The 15714-nt window shown below is 34.1% G+C and overlaps 2 protein-coding genes across 3 annotated transcripts; both read right to left on the bottom strand.

Moving 5' to 3' along the window:
- Positions 1-7: 7 nt before the first annotated feature.
- KdelR (ER lumen protein-retaining receptor) lies at positions 8-10680 on the bottom strand. Of its 2 annotated transcripts, XR_013877309.1 has the most exons (8): positions 10559-10680; positions 8883-9052; positions 8607-8668; positions 8306-8468; positions 7793-7889; positions 7209-7263; positions 2662-3022; positions 8-618 (listed from the first exon to the last, which is right to left on the bottom strand). XR_013877309.1 is itself a non-coding variant. In XM_080152710.1 (7 exons), the coding sequence occupies exons 1-6, from the start codon at positions 10667-10669 to the stop codon at positions 7228-7230; spliced, it is 639 nt and encodes a 212-aa protein (XP_080008836.1). In that variant the 5' UTR covers positions 10670-10680; the 3' UTR covers positions 2610-3022; positions 7209-7227. The 2 variants fall into 2 exon arrangements, 1 of the variants encoding a protein (XP_080008836.1); XM_080152710.1 differs by lacking the exon at positions 8-618 and having other exon boundaries at positions 2610-3022.
- Positions 10676-15603, bottom strand: LOC145313350 (ER lumen protein-retaining receptor-like). The gene is made up of 5 exons (XM_080152709.1): positions 15284-15603; positions 14424-14485; positions 13953-14115; positions 13019-13171; positions 10676-12407 (listed from the first exon to the last, which is right to left on the bottom strand). The coding sequence occupies exons 1-5, from the start codon at positions 15562-15564 to the stop codon at positions 12245-12247; spliced, it is 822 nt and encodes a 273-aa protein (XP_080008835.1). The 5' UTR covers positions 15565-15603; the 3' UTR covers positions 10676-12244.
- Between the last annotated feature and the right edge of the window lie 111 nt (positions 15604-15714).

Here is a 15714-nt window from a genome sequence, read left to right as displayed (position 1 = left end):
CCACATCTGATATTTTAACTTTTATTCATCAACTCAAAAACGATTTAAAAATGATGCCAATAACGTCTCTGACAAACTGAGACATTATTTGTAAGCTATCAAAAAATAACAGTATTAAAAACAAATAAAAAAGTTTACATATTTTAAATTTGTTCAGACACACACAACACTAAAAAAAATGGCTCCGTATTTTATGTTGTTTGATCTTAATACAAGAAATATATTATTAATATAAAATAGTTCAATTGTTAAGTCAATTGATTTGATCAAATTGAAATACATATATTTAGTACAAAAGTTGTACTTTAGTAAGTACAAATATACCAAATATATACATAAATTTAGTACCTACAAAAGTTGTACTTCATTGAAGTATAGATGTACTAAATAAATGCATAGATTTAGTACAAAATCGTACAATTGTACTAAATAAAAACATAGATTTAGTACAAAAGTTGTACTTTGCTGAAGTACAAATGTACTAAATTTACATAGCAGAACACTCATAAAAACAAAATCACACTTGTTTATTCAATAATATGTCTATGTTACAATTACAATTACTCTCGTGTTAAATTTTTAATTTAAATTACATGCATAAAATATTTCATTCAAACACTGTTGCCAGATAATTTAAATTAGTAAGCTAAGGGGGGGGGGAAAATGTGGTGACTCGTGCCACGACATACCAGCAATTTTATTTTGGGTGCTACTCCCTTAGTTTTAGAGATAATTGGGTGAAATCTTTTGGGCTGGGTCACTAATTACCCCAACTAGAGGTATCTTTCAAAAAAAACGGCGGCGGGTCCGCCGCTCCCGCCGTTCGCCGCCATTTTCCGCCGCCGCCAAAAAAAATTTTTTTATTGCATTTCTCGCCGAATTAGGCAATTTGGAATCATTTGAGACCATGTTATTTTTTTCAAAAATTTTTTCCCTTATAACCAACCCTGCGGGGGGACTTAGTCATTTTTTTCAAATTCTCGTTTATCAAGGTATATCTTAAATTCAGTGCCTCTCCTAAGCTTTTAAAGATATTGAGACAAAACCTTTTGAGGTAGATCAGTAAAAAATATTTGAATAAAAAATGGCGGCGGTACCGCCGCTCCCGCCGTCCACCGCCATTTTCCGCCGCCGCCGCCAAAATTTTTTTTATTGCATTTCTCGCCGAATTAGGCAATTTGGAATCATTTGAGACCATGTTATTTTTTTCAAAAATTTTTCCCCTTATAACCAACTTAGTCATTTTTTTTCAAATTCTCGTTTATCAAGGTATATCTTAAATTCAGTGCCTCTCCTAAGCTTTTAAAGATATTGAGACAAAACCTTTTGAGGTAGATCAGTAAAAAATATTAGAATAAAAAATGGCGGCGGTACCGCCGCTCCCGCCGTCCACCGCCATTTTCCGCCGCCGCCGCCAAAATTTTTTTTATTGCATTTCTCGCCGAATTAGGCAATTTGGAATCATTTGAGACCATGTTATTTTTTTCAAAAATTTTTCCCCTTATAACCAACCCTGCGGGGGGACTTTGTCATTTTTTTTCAAATTCTCGTTTATCAAGGTATATCTTAAATTCAGTGCCTCTCCTAAGCTTTTAAAGATATTGAGACAAAACCTTTTGAGGTAGATCAGTAAAAAATATTAGAATAAAAAATGGCGGCGGTACCGCCGCTCCCGCCGTCCACCGCCATTTTCCGCCGCCGCCGCCAAAATTTTTTTTATTGCATTTCTCGCCGAATTAGGCAATTTGGAATCATTTGAGACCATATTATTTTTTTCAAAAATTTTTCCCCTTACAAGCCGTCCTGTGGGCGGCGGAAAATGGCGGGAGCGGCGGTATCGCCGCCATTTTTTATTCAAATATTTTTTTGCTGATCTACTTCAAAAGATTTTGTTTCAATATCTTTAAAAGCTTAGGAGAGGCACTGAATTTAAGATATACCTTGATATTTAAGTCCCCCCGCAGGGTTGGATATAAGGGGAAACATTTTTGAAAAAAATAACATGGTCTCAAATGATTCCAAATTGCCTAATTCGGCGAGAAATGCAATAAAAAAATTTTTGGCGGCGGCGGCGGAAAATGGCGGTGGACGGCGGGAGCGGCGGTACCGCCGCCATTTTTTATTCAAATATTTTTTACTGATCTACCTCAAAAGGTTTTGTCTCAATATCTTTAAAAGCTTAGGAGAGGCACTGAATTTAAGATATACCTTGATAAACGAGAATTTGAAAAAAAATGACTAAGTCCCCCCGCAGGGTTGGTTATAAGGGGAAAAATTTTTGAAAAAAATAACATGGTCTCAAATGATTCCAAATTGCCTAATTCGGCGAGAAATGCAATAAAAAATTTTTTTTTGGCGGCGGCGGAAAATGGCGGCGAACGGCGGGAGCGGCGGACCCGCCGCCGTTTTTTTTGAAAGATACCTCTAGTTGGGGTAATTAGTGACCCAGCCCAAAAGATTTCACCCAATTATCTCTAAAACTAAGGGAGTAGCACCCAAAATAAAATTGCTGGTATGTCGTGGCACGAGTCACCACATTTTCCCCCCCCCCTTTACTAATTCAAAATTTAATACATGTTTTAATAATTTAAATATGGATTGAACAAAAATTGCTAAAAATGGCAACTTTATTCAGGAAAATAATTTAAAAATTATCATCACCATGTCAATGATCACTGTTTCGGTAGAAAATATAAATAATAAAACTTAAAAATTCTGGACTAAAAAGAGCACTGAAAAATATGCTAGAATTAGGGATGTATTAACAAAATGGAAGCATTAACTAAAGCTAAAGTGATAAGATAATATCTGCAAATTAAATAACTATAAAATAAATAAATCACACCATCTAGAAAGAAAAGTATAAAAATTGCTACAAAATGTTGTATATTTAATACATTTATAAATATTTTTTTTATTTGATTTTTATTTTGGTTATTAATGTGTTATATAGATGAACTATTGAGATGGTTAGATGTGCTGACCGTCGGATTTAGCTAATTCGGGTTTGCCACAACTTCACCTATAAAAATAACTTAAGCACTTAATAAGATCAGGTATAATTGAAAAATATGTTTCGGGTCATGTGAAGGAAACGAAGTTGCGAGTTTCGTCGTATTTTCACAGTAGCTTTTGAAAAGTTATTTTAGGTTAGGTAAATGTTAATGATTGCCCCACAGAATTAGAGCCCCACGCATGGGCTAGAAATAGGAGAAAAGCTACTGAGAAAATACGACGAAATCCGCTTCCTTAACATGACCCGAAACATATTTTTCAATTATACCTGATCTTATTAAGCGCCAGGGGTGTATATTCTGCATGGGATCCCCTGCTCAGGGGGGGGGGAAATAAAAAATAAGTGGTTGGAGGGAAAAAAAATGTAAAAATTAAGAAAACTGTAAACATTTTTTCCATTTCGCCCCCCTCCTTGGTTAAAAAAACTAAAAAAAATGTGTGGTAGGAGGGATAAAATAAATAAATTATAGAGTTCTTTAAATATTTTTCTATTTTCCCCCCTACTTTTTAAGAAAAATCTAGGGGGAAAAAAAATAAAAAAATTTGTAGCAGGGGAAAAAAATAAATCTTGTGCAGAATATACACCCCTGTTAAGTGCTTAAGTTATTTTTAAGAAATAAAAAAAAGGAATTATCTGAATTTATGCTGCTTTGTCGTTATTGTTAACATCAATAATCTACCTAACTAACATTTTTCATTTTTTTATGTAACCTAGAGGTTGCGCTCCTAGCATTTAGGATTTCTGTATTTAAAGAGCAGAAAATAGCTTAAAACCATCCCAAGGCCAAAACTAAATTCTTAAAATTAAATGACTAAAACTATCCAGTGACCAATCTGAAGATTCCCTAAATGGAGAATTCAATTTGTTCAGTAGTTTTTTTAATTCAAGCCAAGTAGAAATAAAATCTTACTACTATTGATATATGTTTCAGGGCAGGAGGTACTTCTTGAAGTACTGGGGGATATTGACGTCCCTCCCCTTACCAGTCACCCTTCCTTCCAGGGATATGGAAGGTTTGCGTAGGACTAACTATCCTACCTGTAAAAATCCCCACAGTTAGCGAAAACACCCACAGAACCTCAAACACTTATGGCTTTCACACAGCCAGAGGTGTACATGAAACAAGAACCGTTGGAACTGATGCTCAGTTTACTGAGAATATGAAAGATGATGGTCAAATCCGAAAGGAAGCTATCAACTTGATGACAGGACCAATAAGTTCTAAGCAAAGCTGTAAGATAGGAACCTGGAATGTTAGAACAATGTATGAGTCAACTAAAACAGCCCAAGTAGTTAAAGAAATGACAAGTTACAATATTGGAATACTTGGAATTGCGGAATGTAGATGGACAGGACAAGGACAAACTACAACCAAAGATGGCCACCTAATACTTTATTCTGGTCATGAAAGCCAACATATGTATGGTGTTGCTATAATTATTCAAAAACGACATGTCAATTCACTAATAGACTGGAAACCTATATCAGACAGAATAATTAAGGCTAGATTCCAATCAAGGCATTGCAAGTTGACTATTATCCAATGCTACGCCCCAACAAATGACAAAGATGGAGAAGTAAAACAAGAGTTTTATGATCAACTGCAATCAATCAGAAACTCAGTACCCAAACATGACATGTGCCTAGTTCTTGGAGATATGAATGCTAAAGTAGGAACTGACAGGACTGGAGTGGAGAACGCAATGGGACACTTTGGTATAGGTACAAGAAATGAAAATGGAGAACTTTTACTTGAATTCTGTTTAAATAATGATATGGTTATAGGAGGTACACTATTCCAACACAAAAACATTCACAAATATACCTGGACAACGCCTGATGGACAAACAAGAAACATGATTGACCACATTATGATCAATAGAAAATGGGTCAAGTCAATGCAAGACTGTAGGAGTTACAGAGGAGCCGACATATTTAGTGACCATGAACTAGTTGTCAGTAAGATTAAATTAAAGCTGAAGCGTACTGGCCATGATAAAAAGAGTGAGATTGGTAGACAATATGATTCTTCAAGATTAAAGGACCCTGTGATAAAGAATGAATTTGTCTTAAAACTCATAAATAGATTTCAGGTCTTAGAGGACCTAAATGACGAGACTGAGATCATATGGACTTCAATTAAAGAAAACTTTCAATCTACTGCTAAGGAAATCCTAGGACACAAGAAACCAGAGAAAAAGGACTGGATCTCTGATGAAACATGGAACAAAATAGAAGAGAGAAAGAAGCTTAAAAATAAAATTCATAGTGCTCAAGACTGGGCTGACATGAGCAATTTAAGAGCTGAATATACTGCTAAAGATAAAGAGGTCAAAAAGTGCACAAGGAAAGACAAGAGAGATTACATTGACAATCTGGCTGAAAAGGCCCAAAGAGCAGCTGACTTCGGTAACATGAAAACAGTATACAACATAACCAGGCAACTAAGTGGAAAATGTAACAAAAAGATTGGTGAGACTATCAAGGCTAAAGATGGTAAATTACTCACTACAGAAAAAGAAGTTGCTGAAAGGTGGAAATCGCATTTTGAAGAAGTGTTGAACAGACCTGAACCAGAAATTACTGCTGAACCAGAACCAGGACATGAAATAGACATAGACACACGACCACCAACTATTCAAGAAGTTAAAGCTGCTATACATAGTCTAAAGAATGACAAAGCACCTGGACCTGACTTAATAACTGCCGAAATGCTTAAGGCAGACATAGATCTTTCTGCTAGGACTCTAACTGATCTCTTTGATAAAATTTGGAGGCAAGAAAAGATACCAACGGACTGGTCTAAAGGTATAATCATAAAACTTCCTAAGAAGGGAGATTTGAACAATTGTGATAATTGGAGAGGAATTATGCTGCTTTCTATCCCAAGCAAGGTCCTATGTAAAATTATTTTAAACAGAATTGATGAGAAAATTGACAATAAACTAAGAGAAGAACAAGCTGGATTCCGTGCTGGAAGGGGCTGTGTTGACCAAATTTTCACCCTCAGGACGGTTATTGAACAATGTGTTGAATTTAACAAGCCACTCCATGTAAATTTTGTTGATTTCTCTAAGGCCTTTGACTCCATACACAGACAAACACTCTGGAAAATACTAAGAAGTTATGGTATACCTGAAAAGATGATAATTATGATAACTAAATTCTATGACAACTTCCAAGCCTGTGTTTCAGTTGGAAACAATAAGACATCTGATTTCTTTAGAATAAGCACTGGAGTTAGACAGGGATGCATTTTATCACCTATTCTATTTATATTGGTCATTGACTGGGTGATGAAGAAAACCACAGAGGACAAAAAACGTGGTCTCCAGCTGGGCATACTAGGACACCTAGAGGATCTGGACTTTGCTGATGACCTGGCACTGATTTCAGAAACAATCAAGCATCTACAAGCTAAAACAGATAGACTAGTCAAATATGCAGGACAAGTCGGGCTCCTTGTTAATGTCAAGAAGACCGAAATTATGAATATACCTACAAACCCTGATCAAAATATAACAATAAATGGTGAACAATTGAAACAAAGCAACAAATTCACCTATCTGGGGAGTGTTATCAGCAGCGAAAATGGCTCAAAAGCTGATATTAAGACCAGGATTGATAAGGCTAGGGTTGCTTTCAACAGTCTACACAACGTTTGGAATTCAAAGAAACTTGCTCTGAAAACAAAAATCAGACTTTACAACAGTAATGTGAAATCAGTTCTTCTTTATGGAGCTGAATGCTGGAGAACTGTGAAAACTGAAACAAATCAACTTAATGCATTTCACAATAGCTGCCCAAGAAGAATTTGCAAAATATTCTGGCCAAACAAAATATCAAACATTGATCTGTATGCTAAGACCAAGTGCAATAGTATTGAAGCAGAAGTAAAATATAAAAGACTAAGGTGGCTAGGACATGTGCTCAGAATGGAACAAAATAGGTTTCCAAAAAAGTGCTTAAAATGGAACCCCACCACTGGTAAACGTAAACGGGGACAACCAAAAATGACCTGGAGGCGGAGCACTGAAAAAGACCTCTTTAATTTGGAATTAACATGGGGAGAAGCTGAAGCACTTGCCAAAAAAAGGAATTCATGGAGGAACAAGGTGTCCGTATTCTCTGGACTTAACAGTCAAAAAGAGAGATGCGCCTGATGATGATTGATATATGTTTAGTTCTGTACCTGAATTGCAGGTAGGTGATTAAGCTGGAAGCTGGAGTTTCTTTCCCTTCAGAACCTGCAATAGAAATAATTTTAGCAACATGGTATTACGGTAAATTGTTTTATTTACATTGAATTTTTTTCTCTCTACCTACCATGTAACTGTTACAAGAAAGAAGACATCTTTAATTCTTAATTTTTCTTTTTATTAAAAAGTTTTTCAAACATTAAAAATAAGGGGAAAGGCCATGAAATTGATTTGAGTGAAAGCACCAAAATTTTTTTTGGATAATAAGCTAACTTATGCTGTGCTAATGACAATTAAGTTCGTTATTTGAAACATATCTGATACTGAACTATACGATCAGGACAGTAGTAAATTGGACTTTACCCCCCCCCCTTTCTTAAGAAGGGGAGTAAAACGTTTTCATTATGTACCTGGGTACTTATTAATTTTAAGAATTCTTTTAACTACTATTACATATTTTTTATCCCACCCCCCGCACTCTTTTGCCGGGGATCCCATACAGAATATAATACACCCCTGAGAGTCTAGAAGGACATACCTTACTAACAGAATAGTTACAATAATAACTTGAACCTACCTTAGTGATGTATAGATAGAAGAAATCACAATAGAGTATGGTCTGTACACAACCAGCAACTATAGCGATGATATCATAGAAGCTCTCACTGTAGTACCTGAAGTACATAATAAAAATTAATATGTGTGGTTGACTAAAAGTTTCTAAGGTACTACTATAATAGACGTGCCTTTAATAAGACACAAGCATAGCTCTTAAGGAATAGGACAATGAACGATAAATTCATAAATCTTCGACAGTGATGAAAGACAAAATTACCCCTTTTATAGATTAAAATTATAGGTTGAAAAGTTCGGACACTACAAGTTTAGAATCAAACCAAATTCGATAAAAGTACCCAAAGTTATTGAGCTAACGAATAAGATAATTTACGGTTCTGTGTCACTTCACTCTCTTCTTTGGAATCTTTCTTTAAGATGGACCGGCTGTTTAGGGTTAAGATAATGATCCCGTAAAACAAAAAATTGTTCTTCGTGCCTAAAAAAGCCATTTTTTATATGAAAATCTGCCCACCTGTAGATCCAGTTGAGAATGTAAAGAGCTCTGTAAGATCCGAGGGCAAAGAGATAGTGGCTGGTGATGGACTCGGCCTCGCCAGTCTTAGATACCATGAACAGCTGGGGCAGGATGGCCACGGATTCAAGATAGATAGAGAAGGTCCACAAAATTTCCATAACTAAATTAATATCAAATATATTCAAGAGTGTATGTTCTGCACAAGATTTATTTTTTTCCCCAAAGGATTTTTATTTTCAAACAAAAAGATGAATAGACTAAATCTTACTAGCTTGAAAGTAACAAAACTCTTGATTACCTGAGAACTCGTGATTAAGAACCAAAGCCAGCAGGATACAGGGGCCAAGCAGAAATTCAATTCTAAATTAAAACAATATTAGTTTAAATAAAAACTTATGTCTTGACAAACATTTTCAACTTTGACAGAAAAGACATCCAATTACTGCATAGAACGACTGGGAATAATTTTCTGATCTGATTTTATTTAGAAATCATTGGAACAAAATGCAGAATTGGTATAAAAGATAAAAACTATAGGCATGTCTTCTTTTCAAAAAAAAAAATTAAAGCTCACCTAAAGGTGTCGTGGTTGCCATCATATGTTGCCTTGAACTTAACATACATCAGATACACAGTGGCCGCGGCAGAAGAGATAAAGAAGAGCTTCATCACCGTGTTGTACAAAGAGATGAAGTTGGTCAACAGGTCCAGGTAACGGGATACAAACACAATCAGAAATAGAATCTGAAAAAAGAGGTAGAATTAGTCTCAATATTGAACCTTATTTTTTATTACACTCAGGACTGAAGTATTCTTTGGAAGCGCAGATACTCTTAGCATAGGCAATTCCTTACGTCAAACTTTATATATTTTCATCAAAATGTTTATTAACATTTTCTTTCCTGACTAATAAGTTCCAAAGAAGATTCTATAAGGGGGGGGGGGGAAGTTCTGACATATTTGCGTAAACGGTGAGTATAGGCTTTATCTTTGGACTGAGAGGATAGGTTATTAGGGATAAAATCATTCTTATATGGTTAATTTCTCCCAGATTTAAGATTTTTTGGATAGGCATTCAGGTTCCGGAGCTCCAGGCCTCCAGGTGGTCTCTGTACAGGTAAAAATGAAAAAAAAAAAAATTTTAAAGTTACAGGTCAACTTATAAAGCAAAATATGCATATTTTTTAATATTATTCACATATTTGAAGAAAAAATATGCATATTTTGTTTTATAAGTTGATTTTTAACTTTAAAAAAAAATTTTTTTTTTTTCATTTTTACCTGTACAGAGATCACCTGGAGGCCTGAGGCTCCGGAACCTGGATGCCTATCCAAAAAATCTTAAATCTGGGGGAAATTCATCATATAAGAATGATTTTATCCCTAATAACCTATCCTCTCAGTCCAAAGATAAAGCCTATACTCACCGTTTACGCAAATGTGTCAGAACTTCCCCCCCCCCCTTGATTCAAAACGCTATATTAATATTAATTATGCATACTTACTATGTAATACATTTGATTCTTTATTATTATTGTTTGTATCATATTCATATCAAATGCATGCAAAAGTTGATTGAAATATGATAGGTATCAAAAGCAGAATCTTTGATGTACTAAAAAGTGAATTTTTTAAGTAGCGAAGACACTGTAAAATAAGAAATGACTGTCGTCCGTCTTGAAAAGCGTATGGGAAATACTCTATTATACCAATAAACATCCACTGCATATTTCACTTGAGATGTCGGTCGTTAAGTAATGCTCTGTAAAACCTAAATACCTACCTTAAATGAAAAAAATAAATTATCTCTGCTGATATCTTAGATAGAATGCTGATTTTTTTAATGATTATGTTAACAAATTCGCAACTATTCCAAAATTACTTGGTCAGTCGCTCTATTATAAGTGCTCAAATTCGTCATTTTTTTCGCAACAAAAGAACTCCAAACTTACCCTACACCTTATGTTAGTTTCTACCAGATTTATTGAACGCATAGAAGTTTTTTCCCCGTATCGCTTCGAAACCGATTAATATCAGGTGGATTAGAACTGATTCTTAGTCAAACTGAAAAATTATGTCTCGCATCGTGTTATATTCCGTTTTCTACGAATATAAAAACGTACAAAAAGATTAAAACCAGTTATTGGCATCTCGGGGCTAAAAAAACTGGTTTTAATCTTATATTTGTAAATTTTATATCCGCGGAAAGCTGTTTATAATACGATGCGAGAAATAATTTTTATTAAATACCTGAGATTTGCCCGATATGCCAGCACATGACCGGGTCTTCCAGATCTTCAACAGCAGGATGACAATGGCCAGGAGATGAGACAAATCTCCGGTCAGTCTAAATATGTTCATCTTCGCTCTGAAATTACACAAATTTTGATTATATATATGGGATGTATTGTATGTATACCTATATATTATATGTATGACACGTGGGTTACAAAAAATGCACAAACTATTATATACAGGGGTGTATATTCTGCACAAAATTCATTTTTTCTCCTGCTGCAAATTTTTTTTCCCTCCTAGTTTTTTCCAGCAAGAACGGGGAAAAATGGAAAAACATTTTAAGGACTCTTTTTCTTCATATTATTCCCTCCCATATATTCTTTTAGTTTTTTTTTACCAAGGAGGGGAGAAAAATGGAAAAAAAATGTTGTTTCTTAATTTTTACATTTATTTGCCCCTACCACAGATTTTTTAACTCCCCCCCTTAAACAGGGTTAAATTTGCAGAATATACATACACTCCTGTATATATATTACAATATGATACAATATAATCACAAACATAGCAAACTGCAAAGTCTTTTTAAAAGCCAAAACATTCTTGCTATATTAAAGTAAAAAAAAATATTTTTTTTTTAACTAAAAACACCTTTTTTGGAGCTTAATTTTCAGTTTGTTCAATGACGAGTTTGACAGTCAGTGATCAGTTACAAAAGGTACAAGAAGTAATAATAAAAGCGAATATATAAATAGTGAATATATATGATTATTATAATTTTACAAAATTAAGTAATATCAAAAATATTTAGAATGTTTTGTTCAACGGTTTTGTCACTGGTTTAAAGGAGTCGCCAAAATAGCAGCAAAATGCAAAATGGAATTTAAACAAATGTAAATTTTAGCTTGATGGGTACTTCATTATTAATAAAAGATTATGCACGGACGGGAGCAAATGATACTCAGTGATATAAAACTTTTTTTTAGTAAAATGCTAGACATTTGTTAAAGGGGGGGGGGGGTTAATGCAACAATTTCGTAATCAATGCGCAAATGACACTTAGAACCCGAATTTCAATACGAAACTTGACACGAGTAAGTAATCCTTGGTAGGTCTTTTCCAACTTTTTGTTAGATTTTGGGAAAATAGACCTAACTAGGATTACTCAAGTTTCATAACAAAATTCGGATTCTAAGTGCCATTTGCGCATTAATTACGAGATGGTTGCATTAAAAAAAAAACTTTAGCTACATGGACAAAGTTAATTCAGTTATAACATAGTTTTATAAAGAAAAGTCATATTAAATAAATCTTTAAAACAGTATGATTTACGTACTTTAGCCTTATAGATCATCTAGTGATATTTGAATTTAATGCCCTTCTTTCGTTCGTTCAAAGTCCCATTTTTAAGTATTTCCTACATTAAAAACATTTGAAAGTTAATAATACTTTTTTTCGACAACAAAATGTACGTTTGATTAGATCAGATCTTAAATGAGATTATATTAGGAATTTTTTTCTTAATTTATTCCAAATCCTGTGGTTAACAAAACGCACGTACGTATCGTTGATGTAACGTATATACGCATCGTAAATAACCCTTATATACGTGTCGTTGATGTAACGCAAATGCGCTTCGTTAATAACCCTTTTAGAAGATTGGTAAACGTTGTCAAACGCTTCTTCAGTAAAGAATTTCTTTTATTTTTGCGTTTTCTCAATGCCCATATTTGGGCCGGGGACAAGATCAATTCTCAATTTTTGTATGGCTGTAGCAAGCCTAGAGTTTGGAGCCTCGCAATCCTTGTCAGTTCTCTCCAGGATGTCATTTTCAACTAGCCAACATTCATCATCGCTCAATTCTGTTCAAACAATGTATAGTTGTATTAAAAAAAATTATAAATTTTCAGACCTACACAGGGGTGTATATTCTACATGGGATCTCCGGCTCAGGGGGGAATAAAAAATAAGTGGTTGGAGGGGGAAAAAATGTAAAAATTAAGAAAAATGAAGAAAAAAATTTCCATTTCCCTCCCTCCTTGGTGAAAAAAAACTAAAAAAATGTGTGGTAGGAGGGATAAAAGAAATAAAATATGGAGTTCTTAAACTATTTTTCCATTTTCCCCCCTACTTGGTGAGAAAAAACTAGGGGGGGGGGGGGAAATAAAAAAATTTGTAGCCGGGGAAAAAAAAAATCTTGTGCAGAATATATACCCCTGGACCTACAATAATTTTAGTTAAACAATATTATTATTTCAGATAGGAAAGAACAATAATCTGATCAAAAAGTTCAGGAAATGATATCTAATGATGACAACTGGTCAGAAGTAAACAAGAAAGTGTGAATACACACACATAGAAAGGCACATTTTTGTAGATCATTGTATTGGAGGTCCTAGGTTCTAAGTAAATAATGTAAAAGTTGTCTTTCTAGAGACATAAAAATTTTAAAAGAAACTATGCATTATATTTCCTTTTGAATCGTTTTTGCAGCTGATGGAAATTGTCTTCAACTGTTGAAACCAATGTTTGTTGGTTAGCAAAATTATCATGGCCAGAATATAGACAGAGGTCTGTACAACTCCACTCACAGCAGCTATCAAGTCATACCAACCTTCTGTGTTGTACCTGAAATATAACAACTTTATTGCATTCATAATCATTTAAACTGAGTTACCGTTAAAGATTAGAAAAAATAAAAACAGCCTCAGGATACACTAAAACTGCCCTAAAGAAAGGGGATGGGGAAGGGGGGAGTTAATGCAAACATCTCGTAATCAATAATTAAATGGCACTTAAAATTCGAATTTCGATCTGAAATTTTGCATGAATAATCCTTGGTAGGTCAATTTTCCCTAAATCGAACAAAAAGATGGAAAAGTAACGGCTAACTGCTGGCGGCTCAGCCGTTTTGCCATTTTTTGAGCTATCTTAAGAGCATATTAGTCACGAAACCTTTCTCCACAAAATACTTTCTGTCGCTCAAAAACTATATCAAACGGTTCTAGCTGGTAGCTGTAAGTACTAGAAATTTAAAAAATGGTTATTGCTATCATTTAACATGAATTAAACCAAAAATTTGTTTTAAAAAGATGATTCCTACGTAATTAATTATGAATTTGCTTTAAAAATAGGCAAAAAAAGGCTAAACGGCTGAGCCGCCAGCCGTTACTTTTCCAACTTTTTGTTCGATTTAGGGAAAATATACCTTCTTCCAAGGATTACTCATGAAAAATTTGCGATCGAAATTCGAATTCTAAGTGACATTTAATCATTGATTACGAGATGGTTGCATTAACCCCCCCCCCCCCCCCTCCTCGTTATTAAGCTTCCCGATAAATATCTAAGACCTTAAGCTTCAGACAACAAAAATTACCAGGTACTTTATATTAAAGGATTTGCCACATACCTATAAATCCAGTTGAAGATGTACATAAATCTGTATGATCCCAGCAGGGTCAGGTAAATGAGCTGATCCCCGTGAAGTTTTCCAGTATTCTTCATCATGTAAAGTTGAGGAATGATGCAGACAGATTCCAGGTAGATCGAAATAGTCCATAGAATTTCCATAACTTTAATTGAAAAAAATCAGTGATGATCAATTTACAAATATAACAATAAGTAAAAACAAACATAAGTTTCTCTACATGAAAAATTTATGTACTGCAGCAATAGTCACGTGGCTTTGGGGAAATGAGATATCTTTAACCTTAACAGCAAATTGGTACACTTTAGAATAAAGGAGTATAGCACTCAACAATTAAATTTTTTTTGAGATAGATTTTTAGGGGTGTTATTAAAACAAAATACCTAGGTGTTTCTTTCTTCCATTATAAACAATAAACATAGTGAAGGATAATTACCTAAAATTTATTTTTACCTGAGAGTTCGTGGTTTACAAAGTATCCCAAAATCGCAGCTCCGAGAAACAGAATTTCAGCTCTTAAAATAAATAAAACATAGAAAATAATCACATTACATTTGTTTAGTAAAGATCTTTAAATGAATAAGAAAAAATATCAAACTTTTAACTATTTGAATAAATAGATCAAGTTTCTTTTAGCAAGAAATTTGCATCAAATGCTTCCTAAAACAAAAATCACTACATAGATATTTAAAGATGGCTAGTTCAAAAAGCCTCGATAAAAATGCTAAAAAGAGGTAACTTTTTTCAAAGCAACAGAAATTTTTTTTTAAAGTAGTTAAACTTTATTTTCTCCTTTATTTGCCCCACTATGCAGTGTAACAAATAGTATCAAAAATATTTATCCCTCCCACTGTAAGCTACTTTTAATATTGAAAATAAGGTTGGCAATCCGCCGAACTTTTGGGTCGGGTTCGGATTCTTACAAAAATCCGGTAAAAATAAAGCGGATTAATCCATGGATTGCAGATTCTTTTTTTTCGGATGGCGGATTTTACGGATTCCGGATTGTAACAATATTCTTAAAGGTCTTATTATAGATAAAAAAAAATTCTGGCTCATTTTCTACCCCTTGCTTAACCTAACCTAAAATAAAGCTGCTGTGAAAATAAAATAAAACTTTGGATGCTACCCACCATTTCACTTTTAGATAAGAAACATTAAAATACTTGTTTGGATTTTGTCTGCTACATTTTAAAATGTGCTACAAGCCATAAAAATTTACAATCCGAATCCGCAATTTGAATTGCGGATTCTGGGTCTAAAATTTGTTCAGATTCGGATTGCCAACCCTAATAGAAAAAGAAAAAAAATACCTGAAAGTATCGTGCTGCTTTTGTCGGGTTTCCCTGAACACTCCAAACATCAGAAACAAAATGGTTGCCTTTGCCAGGATAAAAATAGCTTTCATAACAGAGTTGTAGACAGATATAAAGTTGGTAAACAAGTCTATATATCTGAAGACAAAGACAGTCAGATAAATCATCTGGGTCTTGCCAGAATAACCACGACACGATTTTGTCATCAACATGAAGGTCAACAGCCAAACTATTGCCATCAAATGGGAAGAATCCCCTATCATCCGGAACACGTTCATTTCACTTCTGATAATGCCCTTAAGGGCTAAATCTGAAAAAAAATATGTTAGACCATTCACTCGACAAAAATCAATTACTAAAGATTAGATGATAACAAGTAGGTAAATAATAGTACTAATATTATATATATAAACTTGTATTGATTAGGT

This window comes from Acartia tonsa, chromosome 3, assembly GCF_053477335.1.
Source record: "Acartia tonsa isolate MP-2025a chromosome 3, ASM5347733v1, whole genome shotgun sequence".
Lineage (NCBI taxonomy): Eukaryota > Metazoa > Arthropoda > Copepoda > Calanoida > Acartiidae > Acartia > Acartia tonsa.
Note: the sequence above shows the minus strand (reverse complement) of the source record. Positions and strands in the feature narration are given on the sequence as shown.